Source organism: Psammomys obesus, unplaced genomic scaffold (genome assembly GCF_907164565.1).
Source record: "Psammomys obesus unplaced genomic scaffold, mPsaObe1.curated_primary_1811, whole genome shotgun sequence".
In the NCBI taxonomy this organism is placed as follows: Eukaryota; Metazoa; Chordata; class Mammalia; order Rodentia; family Muridae; genus Psammomys; species Psammomys obesus.
Window position 1 is genome coordinate 4,768,694 of NW_026596225.1, and position 24,407 is coordinate 4,793,100.

At 45.9% G+C, this 24,407-nt stretch overlaps 1 protein-coding gene across 1 annotated transcript; it reads left to right on the forward strand.

Moving 5' to 3' along the window:
* Nucleotides 1–3,131: 3,131 nt before the first annotated feature.
* On the forward strand, nucleotides 3,132–20,214 carry LOC129668065 (60S ribosomal protein L13a-like; the record flags this gene model as incomplete). Its single annotated transcript, XM_055595818.1, is given in 3 exon segments — nucleotides 3,132–3,696; nucleotides 4,030–4,200; nucleotides 20,099–20,214. Coding segments are annotated over 3 exon segments (852 nt in total), but the record flags the coding sequence as incomplete, so codon positions are not given.
* Between the last annotated feature and the right edge of the window lie 4,193 nt (nucleotides 20,215–24,407).

The window sequence follows — 24,407 nt, forward strand, 5'->3', positions numbered from 1 at the left end:
AAATGAAACCCTCTTTAGTTATCTAGGTGGATGCAAAGAACGTTCTTGGAGTTGTTTTCAGAGTGTGAGTCACGGAGTGGTGAGTTAATTTGTTTACAGAACACAAGAGTGGAGTCCTGACTCTGGCCAGCGTGAGCTAGCTTGGGAAGAAGCGAACCTACAGAAATAATTCTCTTGTTCCTTCCTTTCGTTTCCTCCTCCCTGTCCTTTTTTTGTTTGCTTGCTTGTTGTGTTATTGTAGTTTGTTTTTGGTTTTGGTTTGTTTCCCCTAGGCTCTAAGTATACACCAAGGCTAGCCTTGAATCTCTGGGTTCAAGCCAACTTCCTCAATTTCTATCCCATGAAGCTTGAAAGTATCCCACTCCCTTTTTTTCCTTTGGTTCTTGAGACAGGATTTCTCTGTGTAGCCTTGGCTGTCCTGGAACTCACTCTGTAGAGCAGGCTGGTCACAGAGATCTGCCGCCTCTGCCTCCACCTCCCCAAGTGCTGGGACGACAGGCGTGTGCACAAGCATGTGCCACCACCTCTAAGGCCATACCATCTGACTGCGTCCAATCTCCTCTCATCTTGGACACTAAGCAGGGCCAGGCCTAGTTAGTGCTTGGGTGGGAAAAAGTGTCTGTTTAGTTAAAGCCTTGCTTTCTCCTCTGTTGGCTGGGACTTTACAGTCTGCTTCGGTAGCTCTCAGTGGAGGGCTCAGAAGGACGAAGGCTTTCTTCCCTCTCTCCACCTTCTCTTGTTTCTCACTCTCTGCCTTGTGAGACTGTTCATTGGGCCCAGGAGTAAGTTTATTCTCTTGCAGGAATGGAATCAGCTGGGAAGACAAAAGCACAGTTTCAGAAGGACAGAGCTCATTTCTATTGTTCCGAACTGAGCTCAGCTCTAAGTCTCTCTGGGGAGTGGCAGGACTCCATCTTTGGAGGCCATGACAACACAGGTCACAGGGTAAAAATCTTGAGGATGGCAAACCTTGTGAAGTATAACTTCCTCCTGTAGGCCATGGTAAAAACAAAAACTCAGATTTCCACATCACATACATATTAGTAATTCGTAGATTCTGAAAGTCACCTCCAAAGGCCCATAGTCCCCTTGCACTTATCAGAGCCCACCTCTCAGACCCCAGGGGCAGAATGAGATCTCTTGTTACGAAGCCTTCATCACTTCAAAACTATATAACAGGCTATTTGCCGGGAGGTTATGAAACATGATCGTACATTAAAACTAAGTAACTCGTGTAAAATAAGTGGACAAAGAGTGCTCTGTTAGCTGAGGCTCTGCTTGGCACGCTTCCACTGATTTATTTGGGTACCTAGGGTTTTCAGAAGCCAGGTAACGCTGTGGACTGTGAATCTATGGCAAGCATGTAGACTGCTTCTGCAAAGCTTTATCCAAGACGTCTCAGGACTGACCATAAGGCCTGTCACCTGTGCTGTTTCTGCCAGCTGGGTAGCTTGTGTGCAAAGACGGGACAGCATGGAGGGGTTGGGACTGGAGGGAGCAAGGCACTCGGAAGAGTGGAGCCTTCAAGCTACAAATAAACTCTGCATGCTATGGAACACGCTTGTCAGTTCAGCCCTTGGAAAGCTGAGACAGCAGCATTGCTATGAGTTTGAGGCCAGCCTGGGCTATATAACAAGTCTAAAAAAAAAATCAGTAACAGGCTTATTTTTTTAAAAAGGATTTGGAGCTAAGCCACCATAGCTGGGAGAGGGGTGGAAGACGGGTTGATGTAATATTCATTTGGAGATTTGCAGCTAATTCTGTAGATGATGGCTAAGTAGTTACTATGACTGTTAGCACATACACCCAGTGATTCACACACTCCCCAGACAATGCGGGCTGACTAGACAAGATCGGAAAAGTGTCAGTTCTTCTATATTCAAGTTTAGGGGAATGCTATAGAAATGTGGCCACTACCATTCCCCTTTCGTGTAGAGCCCAGTTCCTTTCCTCATGAACATTTCCCCCCTTTTTTTTTCTTGTTCCCTCCCCTCCTTCCTCCCTTTCCTTCTTCCTGTCTCTCAATTGTCATAAAATACAGGTATCAGAAAACTTGTAATTTCTACCTCTTTTTAAATGTGCAGTTCAGTGGCACTAGCTGCATCCACAGTGTTGTGTAATCTTCATCACCATCTTCTCTATCATCAACTAATTTATTTCTTTATTTGATGCTCAGGCCTCGTGTGTACCTGGCCAAGCAGGCCAGCGCTTTCCCTCTTGTGCCATATCTCCAGCCCTCCATGTTTGTTCTTTTAATCTTTCAAATTCATATCCAGTAAACAAAAGCTGTTACTTCCCTGCAGGCCATGATGACCATTTCTGCTGTTTCTATGAATTCGACTGTGATAGGTATGTCACATAAGCAGAATCATTCAGCATTTCACTTTCAGTGTGTGGCTTATTTTAATTAACACAGTGTGTTCAAAGTTCATTCACATGGTGGGCTGTGTCTAGGTTTCCTTCCTTTTTATGGTTGCATGATATCTCATTGCATATGTAGAGACATGTTCAAAGTTATATTCTAGGGTTCCCAGCATGAGGTTTAAAACTCACTATGCACTGAGTCTCCAGGTCAAGAATCATGACTGTTACTTATTAAATATTCTCTTATTGTACTTTCAGAGCAGTCCCCAAAGGTAAGTTCTGTTATCATCCACATGGTATGGATGAGGAGATGAGATGTGTGTGTGTATAATAACACATTATTCAAGTCATGATATAGCTTAGGATTATAGCATGGAAAAAAAAAACCCTCCAAGTTTCTTAGTATTTTCAAATTCCTGGCATGTTCCTCTTTGAGATTCAGGGCCAGTAAGTCAGCATTCCCAGGAATCCCCTGAGTTTTAAGTGTTTTAAACATAGGTCTAGCAACCTGCATGCTGGAGAATCTGAATGGCTAAGTTTCTTGATTGGAGACTCCAATGCACTAAATTTACCAGGACTCACAAAGAACTAGAGCCAACAGGAATAGTCAATAAAACCTACAACTCAAGCCCATGTCTCCCAGTAAGGTGACAGCCTCTTGTGGAATCACAGGTGGACATAGCCCGCTTGAGGACTTATTCTGCATTGAAAATGAGCACTGGGCTGGAGAGATGGCTCACTGGCTGGCCTTTCCCAGGCTGCCGAAGATGGCAGAGAGGCAGGTTCTAGTGCTAGATGGCTGAGACCATCTCCTCGGTTGCCTGGCGGCCATTGTGGCCAAGCAGGTACTCCTGGGCCGGAAGGTGGTGGTTGTACGCTGTGAGGGCATCAACATTTCTGGAAACTTCTACAGAAACAAGTTAAAGTATTTGGCCTTTCTCAGGAAGTGGATGAACACCAACCCCTCTCGTGGCCCCTATCACTTCAGAGCCCCAAGCCACATTTTTTGGCGCACTGTGAGAGGCATGCTGCCCCACAAGACCAAGAGAGGCCAGGCTGCCCTGGAACACCTCAAGGTGTTGGATGGAAGCCCTCCACACTATGACAAGAAAAAGCAGATGGTGGTCCCTGCTGCCCTCAAGGTTGTGCGGCTGAGGCCTACCAGAAAGTTTGCTTACCTGGGGCGTCTGGCTCATGAGGTTGGGTGGAAGTACCAGGTGGTGACAGCCACTCTTGAGAAGCAGAAGGAAAAGGCCAAGAGGCTGCGGAAACAAGCAGAGAAGAATGTGGAGAAGAAAATCAGCAAGTTCACAGAGGTCCTCAAGACTCCTGGTGTGAGACCAATGAAGACTGTGCCTCAAAAAAAAAAAAAAAAAAAAAGAGCACTGGCTGCTCTTCCAGAGGCCCTAGGTTCAATTCCCAGCAGCCACTTGACAGCTCCCAACTGTCTGCAACTGCAGTTCCAGGGGATCCAACACCCTCACACACACACACATATGCAGAGGCAAAACACCGAGGCATATAAAATAAATGAAGAGAAATAAATAATTAAAAAGAAAGGAAGGAGGCCCTGAGAGTGCCCAGCATGCTTACACTGAGTGCACTCTTCAGTAAACGTTCCGTTGTTTGGTTCTAATCTACCCTTTCTTGTTCTCCTTCCTAAAGACCAAGATCCACTATCAGAAAAGAAGCAGCTTTTGAGGCTGCGGAAACAAGCAGAGAAGAATGTGGAGAAGAAAATCAGCACAGAAGAAAAACCACAGAGGTCCTCAAGACTCTGTTGTGTGCTGTGCCCACACAACAAGCACTTGGCTTTTGTGGCTTCAGGAGACAACAGTAAGGCAGTGAACAGCAGGTGCTTCGTGATGCTTGGCTTGGAGAGAAGGCCCTGACTGCTTAGTGAGTTTTATGCCTGTTGGGACTCATCTCTGGAACAGATGTACAAAGCTCTCAAGTGGGTAGCTTTGGGGCCTGGTGGAGCATGACTGCAGGACAGGATGGCGCCGAAGACCAAGAACTGACCTTGTTTTCCCTGGTGCCTGGAATGGGAGGCAGACTGAGAAGCGTTAGGGCACCGGAGCATGGCCGGGCACTGCCTCCAGCCACCTCGCTTTGCCGAGCCCAGCTGAGAAAGGTGGTAGTTCTAGTAATTTGTCCAGTACAGGTTAGTGTCTCTGCTTGTTGACCCTTCCTCAGTCTACCATAGAACCGGGCATATGCTGCATGGGCAGAAAGAAATATAATAATATGTTTTTAAAATAGAAATTTATTTCTCACATTTCTGAAGGTGTACAAATGGGTCACTGGTTTGTTTCGGGAGAGAGGCTGCCCTCTGCTTGCAAGAGACCCCTTGTTGCTACGTCCATTGTGGGGAGTGTGTGTCCTCAAATGACAGGAGGGAAGGGAGGGCAAAGGGGCTGAACTCCATCTCTCAAGACCCTTTATTAAGGTGCTAATCCCATCCATGAGGGAGAAGGTGCTAATCTCATCCATGACGGTAGAGCCCTGAGGCCTAATCGCTGTCAAAAGGCTCCACCTTCTAATCCTGTTGTAATGGGGATTAAGTTTCAACACGAATCTTGGAGAAGACACAGACATTCAAACCATAGCCAGCCCCCAAATAAACATGGCATGAGTTAAGATTCTATGTCTCTCCCCTCAGTGCTGGTCTTAAATCCCTTCTTTTGGCCTATGACATGGTATCTGATGGCAATCTGAAAGGATGGAAATGAGGGAGCGTGTGCCAGCAGGGATCATAGAAACAGAAATGCCTGCATCAGGAATCCCAGAGCCCAAAGCCCTTTACAACCTCTGAAAGACAGAGTGCTCCCATCCCGGAGACTTCCACCCCGGGTCGTGGCTTGAAGAATCTGTCTCATGAAAGCTGCTTCCAACAAGCATTTAAAATCATCCATCCAAAAAGATAACTAAATTGTGGCCATTCATTGCTCTGAAGCCATCACACTGCAATGAAAACATGTATTTAACTGGGGAAACACTAGAGGCTCACTCTCCCTGGCCTCGGCTCCTTTTCTTCTCTCTTCCATTGAGGGCGCAAAATGTTATGATTCATTTCAGCCCTGCCCAGCACAGCGGTGAGTTACAGACCCCAGCGTTCCGAGCCTAAGGGGTCCCGGGTGAGATCAGCCCCCCAGCCCATCCTGGCATTCTCTCTGAAGCCAGCTCTGTTTGTTCTTTGACTCTTTTGATCATTGCTATAACAGTAGCCAAGCAGAGGAAATTAAGCTTTTGTATTTTCGGCTAATCCATGACCCTGGATAATTTGTAAGAGACATCTATGCGCAGTTAAAAATAAGCCTCCAACTGCTTGGTAGGGGTGGGGGTGGGGTGGGGGATCATAGAATGGCAGCACTGAAAGGGAGGACGTCAAAGCATCTCCTTTGGGAAAATCTGTTTAGTTCAACTCTCCATTTTAATAGAGAAACTGAGGCGCAGATAAGGGGAGGAATTTGCTTATGGCCATGTATGAAGTCTGTGACTGTAGAAAGATTTAAATGTGGAATTTTAGGTCTCTGTGGGGATGATGGAAGGTCTCTGGGCAACTGAACTCTATGGCTCCAGGCACATGTTCCATCTGTTGGACTGAGCCTTCCAGCTAAATGCCTCAGGTTTCTCTTCTGTGCCTTTGATAGAGCAGTTAAGAGCCTAACAGAGGGATGGAGGATTTGAGCTCTGAGATCCAAAAGCATGTCTTTGCTGTGCCTTGGTACCCTGGTGGAGTGGTGGATCTATCAGGGCCCACGTGAGCACTGAGGGATGTGACTGTGGCAAGGTTCGATGGTGTTCAGTCCACATGGAATAGGCAATGTTCTTATCTTTCTGTTCCCCCATCTTTTCTGTTTGAGAGTGACTAGAAAGTTCCGTGCTTATAGATGCCAGTGGCTTCCTGTGCTAGGCTGGAATATCCCCATGGAAAGAGACCAAATAATGAAGTTCAGAGCCACTGGGATGTGGAAACAGACCCTGCCAAGGAAACCCATGCCACCATAGGAACTGTCACTCATGGCCACCATAGGACTGCCACTCACAGTCTGGAAATTTCTTCACAGGCAAAATGAGGGCAAGATTCCTTTTCGCTCAGCTGCCTATAAATGTCTCATACTTTTTGTCAAAGAAACTCCCCCCAGCAATGTGGCAGACTGACTCAGATGAGAAAAGGAAACACAAGCCACAAAGGAAATGGGGAAGCAAACGCACAAATGGTTTGTCATCCTTGTATCTAAAACCTGAGCATGAGCAGTGAGACATTTCCACCCCCACCCCCCACAACGAGGAAGCTGAGCAGTGAAGGGAGCATTCAAGGGGCCATGGGTTGCCTGCGTGCCTGGTGTGCAGTAAGTGATGGAGCGGATCTGAGATGGGTCACGGGTCCAGAGGCTCCGTCCGATGCCACACTTCCCTGACAGATCTCGCTCACAAAAACCCAAGCATAAGCTTGCAACACAGCGAACAAGCTTCTCACCCCAAAATGCTGGAGTGTGCAACGTTCTGGGGGAAATGACACAGCTCGTGAAGGAAGTGAGTATACTATTAGATTGCCGTGGGGCAAGAGAAATGAGAAAGGAAGGAAGGATGAAGGCTCCAGTTGCAGCTGCAGGAGAACGCTGCATGTGTTCATCACTTTACCAGGGTCAGAAAACCATTGAGAACCATTTTCGGGAAGTGATTCCGGTGCCGGTTAAAGTTGTGCACCCTGCAGCGTGTGCCTCGGGAGCAGCAGCATTGAGGCTACTCGGGAAAATATTACAAAGTTAAAACATCTAAGTTTTGCGAGGGAAGAAAATAATGAGCACTAATTATATCAAAGAGTCGTGCTGGGCATGGTGAGGAACATGGGTAATCCCAGCCACTCAGGAGGCAGAGGCAGGCAGATCTCTGTGAGCTTGAGCCCAGTCCAAGACAGCCAGGGCTACACACAGAAAGCCTGTCACACACACACACACACACACACACACACACACCCCACACACACCCCACACACACACACACACACACACCACACACACACACACACCCCCCCCACACACACCACACACACCACACACACACCACACACACCACACACACACACCACACACACACACACCACACACACACACACACACCACACACACACACACACATACACACACACACACCACACACACACACCACACACACCCACCCACCCACACCCCACACACACACACACACACACACACACACACACACACACACACGTCACATACTGAGGAAAAGGAGGGTTATGGGATCCTGTGCTCTTTCCTGCTCTACCTTTGTTACTCTAAAGGGCAAAGGTGAGGGTCACAGAGAACACGTGCTCTGTTTCTGAGAAAAGCACTGCAGCCTCAGCCAGACCTTAGAGACGGAAGAGAAGTGTCTCATGCAGCTGCAGCCCCAGCCGTTGTCCCCACACAGGCTCACGGAGCACGTCACGATTCTTGGGGTCACTCACAGGGCTGCTGGCTCTACCCCACTTCTAGGGCTTTGAAATTCCTTCGTGATTATCTTCAACATACTAAGGAAATACTGTTTCTCCCCTCTCATAGTGTGAGTCCTGGGGATGGAACTTGGAATTTAATAGGAAGTACCTAAACTTATTTCTGCAATAGAAGAACTTAAAATTTAGAATGAAATGAAAGGCTCTTTGCAGACAGAGCTACAGGTTCAGTATTCAATTTTTAACTTTTTTTTTTTTGTTGTTGTTGTTGTTTTTCTCAACGCCAATGACAAAATGTTCTTCAAAATCCCAAACAGGGCCAACCCCCTTGACGCCCAGCATCCAAGCATTGCTGTGGCATTTTCATTGTTGCCTTTCCAAACAAAGCCATTAAGGATGGCAGGAAACTTAGGCCACTTACTGGGTGTCCTGGTCTGTCCTGTGTCCTTACAATAAATATGAGTTCTTCTGTGTTTGAAGTTGTCCTGGGCAGAAACCATCTTTCTGGGGCTTCCTCTCTGGGTTCAAGGCAAATATTGGTCTCTTTAAAAATATGTAACTGAGGGGCTGGAGAGATGGCTTAGAGGTTAAGAGCACTGGCTGTTCTTCCAAAGGTCCTGAGTTCAATTCCCAGCAACCACATGGTGGCTCATAACCATCTATAGTGAGATCTGGTGCCCTCTTCTGGTGTGCAGGCACACATGCAGACAGAATGCTGCATAAATAAAAAATGAAAATAAATTAAAAAAATATGGAACTGAGTTTCAAGGTGCTGAAGAGAAGCTAGATAATAAAGTGGAATGACTAAGAAGAGTTCAAATCCAAAGAAAAATTCCATTCACAAATTCAGATCAGAGCAATTCCTGTGACTCTTATTCTCTCAAAGATCATCCCCAGGACCCTTCACTAGTGTTCATTTTGTTTTGGTTTTGAGGCTTTTCTTTTCTTAATCTGTTCCTGCTCATGGCTTAGCAGTTCCCTGACCACTGAATCTTTGTCAAAATTTAGCTCTCCCCCCACTGCCTGTAAAGCTGGCTCCAGGGCCGCTGCCCCAGCTAAGCTCATGATCTCATGCAGCCTCACCATGAAGTAAAGGCTAGAGTGCTCTTACAACCAAGATAAAACCATGGAGGCCTGGAGAGATGGCTTAGTGGTAAAGACCACTGCTGCCCTTGAGGAGGAGGTCCCACCAAGGGCAGGGACCCAGCTGCCTCTTCCCTTGTTTATTGTGTCAACAGCTGATGCCATGGTGGTCCCTCATGATATCACAACACGATGAAGGACACTGGCTAACTCTGCCTCCATTTCCTTACCTAGGAGCAGCAGGGCTGTGGTGAACATTTCTCAGATACACACGAAGCATATGGCACACACAAGGCCTGCAGTTAACACCGGCTCTTGTTTAAAAGATATGTCAACATATCTTCTAAAATCACCAAATGGGCTGGGTGTGGTGGGACACGCCTGGTTTTAACAACTCAAGGCTGAGGTGGGAAATTTTTGAGTTCCAGTCATGCTGGACTAAAAAAGATAAACCATTAACTTTTAATGTTGAACTTGGCGAATATGCTGAAGTATTTTTTTCGAGTTACGTGCAAAATGATTTATTTCATTTTTTTCTTTATGAAGTACGAGATGGAGACCACGAATTCTTTGTGTCTTTAAAATTTATGAACAATGACGTGGCTTGAAAAGGTTGTTTTGTTAGAGATGTAAATGCATACATCTGTACATATGACTACGAGTGTGCCTGTGTGTGAGAGTGAGTGTGTGTATGAGTACATGCACATGTGTTTATATGTGTGTATGTGTAGCATGTATGTGTGTATGCATGTGTATGTGTCTGCGTTTATGTGTGTATGTATATATATGTGTGAAGATGTATGTATGTGTGGGTTGTGTGTATGTGTGGACATGTGTGTGTATATGTGTGAAACATTTTTATCAGAAGAGTTCTTAGTAGGAATCAAAATGGGGGACAAGAAAGAGAAGGGTTAGACCAAGCAGTGGGCCTCCAGGTTGCCCATGCTGTGCCCTGCCACCATGGGGCAGAGAGGGTGCCACTGCACCTCAGGACCTCAGGACTGATCCTCTGATCGTGAGGGTCAGCAGCTCCCCAGGACAGGAACACAGGCAAGACTTCCGCCCATCCCCTAGGGATTCTAAGGCTGAGGGCTGCAGGGCGTACCCCACATCTGAATCATAATGAGCTTTTGGGGAATGCTGATTGCAGGTGGATTTTCATGCAGAGTTTAAGCCTGAAAAGTCCATTAGTTTCTTCTCAGGAGCATAAGCCAGGAAATAAAAATGTTTAGTTCATAGATCACAGATCTCAGTGTCAGAACTGAAACGTCTGGAAGAAATGGTGGAAGTTCCTGGGATCCAGGCTCAGGTAAGCAGTGTCTGAGTAGCACTCTGGTCATCCAGGAGATAAAGCTTATAACGAAGAGTAGACTTCATGAAATTGAAAAGCTTCTGTATGCAAAGGAAACTCTCAATTAGTTGAAGAAACCCCCTACAGAAGAAGAAAAAGACAACTTTGCCAGGCTCACATCTGACAGAGGATTACCTGTATGGTGTACAAGGAACTAAGGAACGAAGCACCAGAACTAGCAACCCACTTAAAAGGGGAGTGTGCACTTGAACAGGGACTCTCAGAAAAAAAGCTGCAAGTAGCAAAGAAATATGTTTTGCAGTGTTCACCATCCTTAGCCATTAGGGAGATACAAATTAAAAAAGTACTTTGCAGTGTTGTTAGCAAGGATGTGAGAAAGCAGTATTCACTGTTGGTAGGAGTGCTAATCAGGGCCACTAGAAACACATCTACCAAACGACCTAGCTATACCATTCCCAGGCATATAGCCACAGGTCTCTATTTGCCATCCACATGTGTAGCTAATTCTATTCACAACATCTGGGATGTAAACAGGAGCAAATAGCCCACATATCCACCTACTAAGGAATGGATGAGCAAAGCGTGGTACATATTCATAGTATATATGGATATTATTCAGCGATAAAGAAAAACAAAATCTGCAGGTAAATGGACAGAGCTGGAAAAACAGAGAGACAACCCAGAACCAGAAAGACAAATGACACACATTCTCATTCATATGTGAATCTTAGCATTAAGTCTAGATCTGTGTATTGAATTTAGAATATCCATAGAATCCAGGAAATTGGAAAGGGACAATTTGTGAGGAGGGAGAAGAAAGATCTTAAGGTGGGGGCCTCATAAAATCTGGGTGGCATGACCGGGAAAGGAGTAATAGTGGGTGGGGGGAGGCTTAGAGGAGAGAGGGCTAGAAATGTGGGCAGAGTAGGGGGCTGGGAGGTGGGCAGCTAACACTAAGAATGTTTTAAAACACTGTATAGAAAACAACTAGTCTACAAGCCATAAGACCATGTGTGTGCGTGTGTTTGTGTGTTTACCTGGAGCTACCCTACACAGAGGATTTTGGACATCCCAGAAGCCACAGGTGGCCTGGTCAGTGGAAGCAGGCAGGAGGGAATCAGTTGAGCTGGCAGCGCAGACATCTTCACCCTCTTTACAGTGACTCTGGAATGCACCCCCCCCCCCCCCCCCCCCCCCCCCCCCCCCCCCCTCCAGGGAGCCCCCGACCCCCCCCCCCCCCCCCCCCACACACTAACCTGCAGCCCTCACTGCAGGGCTGCCGCGGCCCACGACAGCCTCTGCTCTGAGACTGTAACCGCTACCACCAGGGAAGGCTGTGCCCGGTAGGACTCTGGCAACACAGGCTCTTCTGCTCCCCACCCTCCCCGCTGTGCCCGCATGCACGCACACGCCTCACAGGAAGTCACCTGGTGTGGTAAGGCTGGCCTGTCACGTTTGTAGGACACCAGGGCAAGTTCCAGGGGCCACTCCCATCCGGCAAAGTAGTGGATGGGAGTAGGGAAGGCTGCCGGATGTGCCTGTGGGCGTATTCATTCGGAGCTGTGGAGACACAGATGGCCACCAGGGGTCCACACTGAGGCAGGTCTCACTTCCCAGCATAGTTCACCCCAGTTGCTCTTGTCACTCATCCCCTGCGGAGCTCAAGCTCCCCGGTCCAGACCAGGGCTTTAATCACCTTGAAGCCCTGGCTCTGAATCCTGAGTGCTGGAGAAACACAAGCCTGTTTTCACAACCAGTGAGGCTGGGCTGGCCCTTGCCTGGTCTTCCTGGTGACTGTCTGTACCTGTCAAGTATGTGGCCTCCTTAAGTATGTCACCTCCTTAAACCGGCCCTATTATTTAGGCTTGTTGCTTTTCATAGTCGTGTTCTGTACCTAGGCCTTCTGGGCACTAAAGTTTCCCCAGGAACTGAATCTCATAAATCAAAATCTCTTCTTTACACATTTTTTTAAAAGTTTGTTTCTAAAAGGACTCTAAATGTTTTGTAAATGATTATTCAAGAAAATAACAACTTAAAGAAATGCGTGCGTTTGTCTGTGATCCGAGTTTACCCTGGTTTACAGGTTGACTTATTTGCACACTGACTGTCTTTCCTTTTAAAGCATGTGATTAGAGGCTTCAGACAGTGACCTTTGTGAATATTCAGTGGCCCTCATGAATATTCAGCTCAAGACATTTTGCACATTTGATGTTTAGCTGTTTTTCCTTTCTTTTCTTTTTTTCCTCTTGGTTTTCTAAGAATGTCTCCTTACGGGGCTGGAGAGATGGCTCAGTGGCTAAGAGTGCTGTCTGCTCTTGCAAAGGACCGGGGTTCAATTCCCAGCACCCACATGGCAGCTCACAACTGTCTATAATGTGTATTTAGTGTGACACCTTCACACCTAATGCACATAAAATAATAAATTATATTAAAAAAAAGAATTTCTCCTTATCATCCAAGACAGGCCTGAACTCACAGTCTTCTTGTCTCTGCTGTCTGCGTTCAAGGACTCTACAGGCATGCAGGGCCTCATATAGTATAGCCATTTCAGGAACAGTCACATCTCACATGGGGTAGACATTGCTTGACAGGGAAAGCCGGTATAACCCATGGCTGACAGGAGTGAAATGTAGGCTTGTTTCTGCAGTGTTGGACAGGACCACAAAATGAGAGCTGAGGACCGGACCCAAGGGTCAGATCTGGTTCCCTCTAGCAGGGTTAGGCAATGCTGAGTAAGACACACAAGCTCATTAACTTCAGTAGGGAATCAAATGATCAGTCAGCCAATCAATCCACCCCACACACTTACACACATCACTATTTCAAAATCCAGACAGTTAAGAATAACGCTGGGGGCTGGAGAGAAGGCTCAGCAGTTCTGAGCACCGTCTGCTCTTCCAGAGGTCCTGAGTTAAATTACCAGCAACCACATGGTGGTTCACAACCCTCTGTAATGAGATCTGGTGCCCTCTTCTGGTGTGCTGGCACACATGCAGGCAGAAGAGTGTATACATGATGAATAAATAAATCTTTTTTTAATTTTTTCTTTTTATTTTTTTCTTTATTACACTTTATTCACTTTGTATCCCCCCTGTGGTTCCCTCCCTCCTCCCTTCTTCCACCCTCTGCATGCATGCCCCTCCCCAAGTCCACTGATAGGGGAGGTCTTCTTTTCCTTCCTTCTGATCCTAGTCAATTAGGTCTCATCAGAAGTGGCTGCATTGTCTTCTTCTGTGACCTGATAAGAATAAATAAATCTTAAAAAAAAAAATAATGCTGGGACTGAATATAGGAATGTATTTTTCTTTTCTCCTTTTACAGACCAACAAGGATAAAGGAGTGTCTGCTTCATTCAAGAACATTCCAGTGTGACTGAGCAGCACCTGTGAGTTAGACGACTTTGAACCAGACATTGCAGATGTTTCTCTGTAGTAGTAGGTGTGGGTGCCTCCTGCTGCGGGTTTATACGGGAATCATTTCCATTGGCAGTATCTGGCTCTCTTTGGTTTACCCTCAAGAGAGTCACATGAAAGCAATCCAGTTGGTATGTGGTTCCGAGTCCAGTTATATCAACTAATTTTCTGAGGCTCTGGTAGCACCTGAATAATCCCACCCTACTGCTTTTGTACATGTATCTACATTATCTAAGACACTATGCCAGGTGCGGCTGGGGGGACCTCTCAGTGGAGGAGGCCATTCCTGTCCTGACTCAGCACCTCAAACTTCTGAGACAGGATGTTCAGGCTCCTGCAAAGAAGAGCTGCCCAGAAAATTCTGACCTGGTGCTTTGTGGTAGGTGGAGACATAAGCAGAACTATTCATAGGGTATTTGGGTATGAGCTGCCTCTTCTTTCCACAGGATAGACCTTGTGGTGCAGGCAGGCCTGGCACCCCAGCCGCTCCGGAGGCCGAGAGAGCACGAGCTCAAGTTCAAGGCCTGCCTGGGCTTTGGAATGAAATTCAGGTTCGAAGTTAAAAGTAAAATGCAGGGCTGGGGATACTGGTCCATGACAGAGTGCTTGCCTAGCACGCATAGGACAGCCCCCACCCCAACCAAACAGAATAAAACAAACCAAAACCCAAACCACTCCAGGCTCTTATCAGCTCTCTGCACTTTGCCTAACCTCCCTTGGGCCTGCTGTTCTGCCTCCAAGGCCAACTAGATTTGGTCAGGGGAAGCCATGTTTATTAGAGTTTGTCAGACTTCTGAGTAACTTCTTTCTGGAAGACTCCTCCCCAGCAAAGGAGCCATGTGAGGGAAGCAAGTGAGCATTCCTGCTGAAGTAGTCAGGCTACTGAGCTGGGCGTGGAGGCAGGGACAGAAGGATTCTGAATTTGAGGCCATTCTGGGCCGCATGGGGAAACCCTGCTGCCAAAAACTCAGAAGTCCCAAAGTGAATCAGGTTCGCCGCCATTTCCCATATAGGAAAATGAGGCTTTAAACACAGTTTCACACTTTGATGAGTTGTACTTTGTACCAAAGTTTATGAACCATGGCGTGGATGTCAGTCTTTTCTTAATTTGTAGACCCATCTCCCAAAATATCCTGTAAGGTGCCCACTCCAGCAGTTCAGGGCGGCATGCAGACTTAAGACTGTTCATTTGTGTCGAGGAAACCTTTCAGGAGAAGGTGGAAACCTTTCAGGAGGAGGCGTTAACAGGGTGTAATGTCCACCCCTGGCCGTCACCTTCAGTCCATCCCAAGTTAGCTGAAACCCCGCCACTGGGCGTGCCTGGGAGGGGCCATTTTCCTAATTAAGTCATTCAAAGTGGGAAGACCCACTTTTAACCAGATCTTTGGGGTGGGAAGGCCTGCTTTTAACCAGATCTTTGGGGTGGGAAAGCCTGCTTTTAATCTGGGCTACACCTGCCGGAAGCCTGTATAAAGAATGTGGAAGAAGGAAGCTTTTGCTCTCTGCCTGCTTGCTCTTCCTCTCACCAGCAAGTCCGTTCCTTCACTGGCACTACAGCCTCCTTTTCCAGGATTCCAGTGTCTACCAAAAGACTAGCTGAGATATCCAGTCTTGTGGACTGAACAACTACTGGATTCTTGGACCTTCCTTAGACAGCCATTGTTGTACTAGCTAGACTATATCCTGTAAACCGTCCTAATAGATCATGGATATACATGTCACATTTGCATATATATATATGCATATATATATAATGGTTTGAGTAGGCATGGCTCCCATGGACTCAAGTGTTTGAATGCTTGGCATAGGGAGTGCTTGCCACACTAGGAGGTGTGGCATTGTTGGAGGAGGTGTGTGTGGCCTTGTTAGAGGAAGTGTGTCGTTGTGGAGGCGGACTTTGAGATCTTAAATGCTCAAAGTACTCCCAGTGTGAAACAAATCTAGTCCCCTTCTGCTGCCTGAGGATCAAGATGTAGAACTCTCAGCTCCTTCTCCAGAACTGTGTCTGCCTGCATGCCACCATGCTTCCCACCATGATAGGATGGACTAAACCTCCGAAACGGTAAGCCAGCCCCAGTTAAATGTTTGCCTTTATAAGGGTTCCTGTAGGGCTGGAGAGGTGGCTCAGAGGTTAAGAGAACTGACTGTTCTTCCACATGGTCCTGAGTGCAATTCCCTGCAACCACATTGTGGTTCGTAAGCATCTATAGTGAGATCTGGTGCCCTCTTCTGGCCTGCTAGCTCACATGCAGTTAGAATAAATAAATATTTAACATAAAAAAATTGCTGTGGTTAATGCTGTCTCTTCACAGAAATGTAACCTAAACTAAGACTATATATAAATATATCATTTTTTTTCTGTTTCTCTAGAGAACCCTGACTAATACATCAAGCTCAATTTTTTTCACCCTATTTGGCTAAGCCATTCCTTTCATTCAAAATGACGTAGGCTAGTCTGTTTAACAGCTGGCTTGAATGGAGACACTGTGTTTAAAACTGAGTACACTGTGTTGTGGGCGCCTCAGTCCTGGAGAATCCAACATCCTCTTTCCGCTTTCATCAGCTCCTGTGTGCATGCGGTATGCATAACCTCATACAATCCAACATACACACCACTAAGATAAATTTAAATTGTTTTTTAAAGCTCTTGGTGTCGGATGGTATCCTTCCATCCCAGCACTCGGAGGCAGGAGGATCCCTGTGCATATGAAGCCAGCCTGCTCTGTAGAGTAAGCTCCAGGCCAGCCAGGGTTACATAATGAGGCCGTGTCTCAATAACACCAAACCAAGCCGAGCCACTGATACAGGGGCGGAGCAGGACAGTCACCACCGGAGTCTGTGGGAAACAAGCTGCAAAATTCCGCAGGGAGAGCGACTGTGCCTTCTGTCTAAGCAAAGCAACTGCTCTTAGCATGCTTCTGGAGTTGCTGAAAGGCATGTGGTGCTGGAGCCAGAAAATTATGCACCCTACTAGGCTTTACTAAGTTAAAAATGCTTAAACATAAATTGAAAATGAAAATCAATACCCTGCATTTGTCTAAATATCTAATTTTCTTCATAAAATGCACGCCTTGTTTTCATCTCCGTACATTAACTGTGTTTCTGACACGTGGTCGTGCACACAGGGGCATAATTTAATGTCATTTTTGGTAATTATCATTTGAGCAAATGTAACAATGTTTATATCTAGTTTTGTGAATGCTTTTAAGTTCGGCACTTCAGTCCAATCTTGTTCAACATTATTTTTCCACATTAACACAACCAAAACAAACAACTTTCACAGTAATGAATAACTGAGAAAAGTACTGTGAAAGTAATCCATTTAGATAAGATTCTTGGAGCCAGGCACAAAGGCTCACACCTCTAATCCTAGCATTTAGGAGTCTGTAGCAGGAGGATCCTTCAGAGTCGAAAACATGGGGCCAGCAGGCAGCTGAGTGCTCTTCTCCCTTTAACCGAGCATCCAAACAGTATCATCTTCTTAGCTTTTCATGCTGCAAGAAAAACGAGATGGGAAAGCAAGGCTGGGAGAGCCCTCAGTTAGATGTATTTGCATAAGGCAACTAGGGTGTGTGGGGTGTGTAACAGAGGCCTCCTCAGAAGCTGCCCTGGCTGAAAGGAGCTGACTATCCCTCAGGACTGGTCCTCTGAGGGAGGGGAGAGACAGCCAACATGCAATGATGTGATAATAGCAGGATGCAATGTCTGGACCACTTCTGCTTGGGTGAGACATCCGTGGCAAGCCTTCTGCTTAGACTAATGCACACCATAGCTCAGGAGAACCCTCTGCGTGTCCTGTAGCGACTCACTCAAGCTTCCGGGGTCCTCTCCAATAGTTATTCCCACTAAGCCGCCTAGCGGGCAGTCTGCTCGCTACAGCTGTGCAGAACAAAAATGGCAAGGTGTTTCCTACATTGAATACTTAATATGAAAGCGTTAAACACTTTAAAATAATTTGTTTTCATCCCAAAGATATAAAGATTGTGCAAAGTACAGGGTAATAGGAAGCACTAATAAAATAACAAAAACACCATAAAGTTGTTTTATTTGTATCATGTACAGCAGAGCCACTAACTTGAGAGATAGCACATTATTTTTCTATATTTTTATTTTTTGGTCCTGTAATTTTCAATCATTTAATATTAAAGAGTTTTTATAGACTTATTTTACATTATATTATGACTTATTTGACTTCTGAAATAAAATGAAATATTTTATGAGGATTTAAAAAAAAACCCTTGTAGTTAAGTATTTCGTGCTGATTTCTCTTTGTCCTTTCTGTTTTGTTTTATTTTTTGAGACAGTGTTTCTCTGTGTAGCCTTGGCTGTCCTGGACTCGCTTTGTAGACCAGGCTGGCCTTGAACTCACAGAGATCTGCCTGTCTCTGCCTCCATGAGTGCTGGCATTGCTCTCTTTGGCCTTTTATCTCCAAACCCTGATGTGCTTTCGTAGTTAAACAAAATATATTATTGTGTGTGTGCATATTGTGGTTTTGGGGTGTAGGAGAGGTCAGAAGAAAACTCTGTGGAGTTGGTTCTTTCCCTCCACCTTTTCGAGGGTTCCGGGGAAGGAACTCAGACCTCCAGGCTTGAGTGTTTAACGCTTGAGCCCCTGCCCTTGGAACTTTCTTTCTTTTTTAGAGACTTGTTTTGTATGCACGGGTATTTTCCCTGCATGCACAGCTATGTGCACCGCGTGCCTGGTGCCATGGATCCTCTGGAATGCAGTTACAGCCAGTGGTGAGCTGCTACATGCGGGTGCTGGGAATTGGACCCCCGTCCTGTGAAAGAGCATCCAGTGCTCTTAACTGCTGAGCTAACTGGTAAAGCCAGTCCTTCCTATCCTGGGGCAGGGTCACTGGCTTTCTTCCTCCCAGTGTGGCTGACTTCACTTCTGTCAGGGTAGCTTGGGCTTCAATGAGTCCTGACATGACTCCATACAAGCTGGCTACTGGGTGCAATAAACCTCACAGAGAGTGCTTACCAGAGCTGTGCTATTCCTGACAACACAACAACAAAGGTCTCCGGGTGGGCTTTCATTCAAGCTGAAGCTGAAGGACCCTGTTCCACTCAATGGAAGTCAGAAAGGAATCCATTTGCCTACAAAGAATGGTCCCAGAATGCCCTCTACTGGGTTCCATGAGCAGAAACGAGACAGGCTGTTTGTTTAACTTACGATCCATAAACTGCTGTGGGTGTTTTTTTACTTTCATGTTGTTTTCGCCTAATGAAGGTGTAACTACAGAATATGGTTTTGTTGTCTGAGATGAGGTCTTTCCAGTGTGGTGTACATGCTTCATGGCCTAGGTGGCCGTGCAGCAGAGGCTGCCTCGGTGACCAGTCCACTGGCACAGCAATGAAATAAGCAAAGCGATACAGCATTGGCCAGGCAGAGGACACTAACATTTTCCCTCATGAGTAGTGACGAGCACAGAACCCTTATCTGAAATTCTGGCCATTTGTGTCACCTGCCCCTCAGCTGCAGGTGGTCTTGGGAGCACAGAATATATAGAGAGTAGAAGGTTACTGAGGGTGGGGCTCCAGCCACTCAGCTTCCATATGATCTCACCCACGCTGGGGAGGGAATGTTCAGAGATGCAGCTGCTTTTGACTCTTGTGTTCCCGGGAGTCACCCTCGCTCTGCTTCTGTAGAGCCCCAATAACCTCACAGGGCTGCCAGGAAAGACTTAGGTAAGATCACTTCTTTGCTTTGTTAGTGTCCTATCTCAGGCGATGATATTTCATTTCTCCCCAGGAAAAGAAGCACTCGAAAGCTGTGCACCGCAGGTTAGTTCCAACTCATAATCTTACTGCCTCAACTTTCCAAATGCCAGGGTTCCAGATGGGCATCAAACCCCTGACTCCTCTAGTCTTTTTTTTTTTTTTTTTTGTATTTTTAGAAAAATGATGGATTTGTCTCAGCATAAGAGGAGAGGAGACTAAGTTTGAATTCAGGTTGAAATTGTTCTGTGGGAATCCGCTAGGTAACCACAGCCATGCAGACAGAGTCTGCATTTACACAGTAGTTAAGAATCAAGGGCCCCAACTGCAAATTCTCAAGCTCTTTGCCACTAACTACCCATATGCAATTACAACAGGAAACGCATAATGAAGAAAAATCACTTCCTCTGGAGACACTTTAAACCTGTCATTTCACCCGTCTGAGGGATGAAGTTTCTCACAGGAAACATCCACGAGGAAGCTTCAGTCAGACCAATACGATTCTACAGAAACACAAGTGGCAGTCCAGGGACATCTGAGAAGCTATCCCACATTCCCATACATGCCTATCATCAGAGCAGGATAACTTCCCAAAGCCTAAAGCTTCCTATCAGAATCACAGCCATCACTGAAATCAGCACCATTTGTATTGCCCATATTTGCCATGAGAACTGCCCCTCCCCTCGTCTGTGTAACTCCCTCGGCCATCAGCACCTGACTCACGGGACACGTATGTCCCTGCAGGTCAGAGACACGGCACAGAAGCCTTCGAGAGCGCTAAACTAGTTAAACCCCATGCTCAGCTGCTGCAGTCGTTAGAACACCAGTGTGCTGTGTTTGTACACTGCGAATTTGAGACGGTAATACCAGATAGCCAACAGACCAAAACAGTTCCTGTGGTGGTTGATCACTGAAATCTGGGCACACTCAGACCACAATTAGCTGATCTTTGAAACATATCAAGGAAGAGAATACTGACTTCCATAGCTGCATGGCCATCATCGTCAACAGTGCACTCACTCAGGACAGTTAACCTCGTGTCCAGATTAACTCATCTTTTACAGAGAAATAATCTGCCCCTTGAGAAGGTAATGGAAGGCTGGAGAGATGCTGGGGCAGTTAAGAGCACCTGCTGCTCAATCACGAGGACCAGAGTTCAGATCCCAGCAACTGTGTAACAGGCCTGGCGTCTTGGGAATGCTCCTTGCCTCAGCTCCGCCAGATCCAGCGTCCTGGTTTGTGTGCACTCGCACACACACATCAGTAAACCCTTCTTTCAAAGAGATAGTGTAACTCTTGAATGGTGAGGATATTAGCTTTATTCCCTAAGTATTATTTTTTTATTAATAAGACCTATAATTACCTCCAACGACACCCGAACAGCACACATATATTAGTACATCCCAGAATGTTCAGGGTTAGGCTCCTCTTCATTGACAGGGTGGGGCATCCTCTGCCTCACTAAGCACAGTCCTGGGACAGTGGTCACTTCCCATCACTGGCTCTGTCTGCTTCATATCACCTAGATGTTGCATGGTGGCTTTTTTAGCTCCCCACTAAGTAGCCCTGACACTAAGTAATATATTCAGTCTGTTTGTTAATTATACTGTATTCACTCATGTGGTCACCATATAGCTCCTAAAACCAAAATAGGATGGAACACTTTCAAATAACCAATGGCCTCCAATCATGCCCTTATAGCTGCAGTTTTCTTTGTGATCATTTACTGGCAATCAGTGCGGAACAAGGAATAAATTTGTAATGAGAAGAAACATACTTAGCACACAGAAAGTCTGCTTCGCCTCCAGTAATATATAATATAATATAATATAATATAATATAATATAATATAATATAATATAATATAATATAATATAATAAATATAATATAATAAATATAACTTACCTAGTTTCTGTGCCACTAAAAATTAGAAAAAAAAATTAACAACTAAGAATGGGTCTGGGGTTTGAGTAACTAATTCTGTAAAGCTTGCCCTACAAACACAGGGACCTGAGTTTGATTCCAGAGACCTACATAAAAATCCCAGCACTGTGGCTGGGCAGTGGTGGTACATGCCTTTAATCCCAGCACTCAGGAAGACAGACACAGGCATATCTCTGAATTTGAGGCTGACTTGGACTATACAGCAAGTTTCAGGACAGCCAAGTGTGGCGAGCTGCTTGATTGTCAGGCTGCTTTGTTATTGAATTCTCAGCAAAAAATATATTTAGGCAGGATTTTTTTTTTTGCCAAGTTACTTCCCTTGTCTTTGTATGAGGATCACATGAACAGGTGGTCGAGGTAAACAAAGTTTGACTTCTCGATGAACACCTTCATTGTATTGAGGTGCTTTGCTCTGACTATACAAAGGAATTATGGAATAAACCAGGTGCGATAGTTTCTTCTGGCACACATATTTAAAAGGAAAAACCAAGAATGAAAAGTCCCTGAAGGAACTTCATAATGGATCAACAGGGGCACAGTAGCAGGCCCACCATCTCTGTGGTACGGACTGGCAAGTCCGGGAGCATGGCTGCTGGGAAATTGTGAAGAACTGCTGAGCTGACTGCCCCAAGGCAGAGGCCAGAAAGACAGCACCGGAGCCTGCAGAGAAAAACCCATTGAGAGAAGCGTCCCTGTGCACCCTCTTCTCTGGGAGGGGCTGGCGTCAGCTGCAGCGCCAGGGTACTGCCCTGGGCGCTTGCACAGTGGTCCAGCTGTGACATGCTGAGTCCCAGAATGCACAGAGAGGTCCCAGGAACCAAATCAACTCCCGAAGAGATAGAACATCTGAGGCTTAACCCTATGTTTTAAAGGTTTATTTTATCTAAGTTATGTGTGTGTGTGTAATCTGTGCAGAGGCGTGTGCATGTGAGTGCAGCTGCCGGGGGCGGGGCGGGCAGAAGAGACCATCGGATTCCCTGCAGCTGAACTTACAGCCTGACTGGGGACTTGGAGCTGACCTGGGTCCTCTGTAACAAGCGTGAGCACCGGAGCCAGTTCTCCAGCCAGTTACTTCTGATCTCTTGTCTGCTCCAATGAGGCGTTCGTTCATCCTACAGACAGAACGCGATCGCATCCTTGCTGGAACACAGTCAGATAGGTGAGCGACTCCTACCTTTGAGCGGGTCCCTCACCTCACACAGTCAAGAGGTTTATATGAAGCCATCCACAGGCACAGGGGTGTTTCCCTTTCAGTGTTCGTCATTAGTGAGAGGGTCTTCCGTAACTTGCAGGAAACTTCTGAGTTACAAAGATGTCTTCCAGGGACTGGAGAGATGGCTCAGTAGTTAAGAGCCCTGTCTGCCCTTCCAAAGGTCATGAGTTCAATTCCCAGTGACTACACGGTGGCTCACAACCATCTATAATGTGAACTGACTCCCTCTCATCCCAGATGTAAACACAGATAGAACACTCATATACATAAAATAAATAAATCTTAAAAAAAAGATGTCTTCCAGATCCCCAAGTTTAAACAGCACAGAACATTTAGCTAGAAAGACATTTTAAAATACAAGGGTCACCTGTGTAAGATCTGTGTTTGAACTTTCTGAAAACCTGAAATAAACTCACAAAAACTGTCTTTTAAGTAAGTTTTCTTTGGGGACTGGGGATATAGCTCAGGGACGAGTGTCTTGTCCTTGTTATCGCCATCCCTCCAAAAAGCCAGCATGGCAGTACAAGCCTGTAATCCCAGCACTCGGGAGAAGGAGGTTGGCTAAATTGCTGGGATGGGCCTCAGTGGTAGAGTAAATGTCTACAATGTTCAAGGTCCTAAGTTCAAACACTAGGGCCACAAAAGTAGGAAACTGAAGAGAGTGCAGGACAAAGCTTTGTAATTGGAGCCACTTTCCTGAGGAGATAAAACTTAGCAGGTTTTGGGAGTTTTTTTTTTTTTTTTTTTTTTTTTTTGGCTGGGGGTTGGGGTGGAAGGGCTGCTTCCCCAGTAATGGATCTAGGAACATATTTGCCCAGGAAACAAAAGCAACTAAGTTTATTGCTTTTTGTTTTAAATGATGCAAAGTTGTGTGACTCTGCCTGACATCTGGAGAAAGGAAACTTCAGTATGGAGTATTCATCCTGCTCAGGATCTCAAAGAAGAAAGAGGCCTGCTTGACATCTCTGTAAAAAGTCCACACTTGTCCTTATTTCCCTACCTTCTGGTATGCTGTCTGGAACATGAGGTCCTCATACAGCTCTCTCAAAGCTCATATCTGACTTATGTTTCAGCCATGACACATAAGAGGAGAGTTATATGGCCTTGATTGTCCAGGGAAGGAGGGGAAGAAGGGAAAGGAGGGAAAGGAGGGGAGTGAGATCAGGGCCTCCTGGCTGGCAGGAAAAGCTCCAAGGCAGCACTAATGTCAGGAGATAAACCTGCTTCTCTTGGACTAGATGTCAACAAATCCCAACCATCACACATGGCAGCTTCCCAAACTGAAAGCTTCCAGAACTGCTGCCTTAGGAGAGAGCCTCATCTCTGCTTTGTGGAGTTCTAAGCAGTGAATAACCCAGGAGTACCTTTCTTCCACTTTAATGGATGTTGGAGTGTTTATTCCAGAAAGATTCCTACAACACAAGCAAATGTTTGACACCAGATGTTGATCTAATAAGCCAAAGAGACACTGCACTTTCACTCATGGTCAAGCAGAAATAGACTAAGCACCCATCAAGATTCAGGTCACAGCTGCAAATAACTCTTACACCTCAGGCTCAGAGATCATTGCAGAAGAGGGAGTAAAAAGATTGAAAGAACCAGGGGATCACAGTTTGCTGTGAGCTTTTTATCTCCCAGAAATGTCAGAAGCTACAGCCATAATGTCTCACCAACACGACAACCTAAGCAAGAACTCAACAAGGAGGCTTTACCCTACACAAAGAATCACAGGCAACAAAGGAGTGTCAGGAGCAAGAGGAACAGTCATCTCCAGGGAAAAGTGTACCAATTGGTTAGCCAATAAAAAATAGTAAACACAGAAAACATACATATTGGTAACATTACACAGACTGAGCAGGTATGTTTATATTTTAGGAACACACACACACACACAC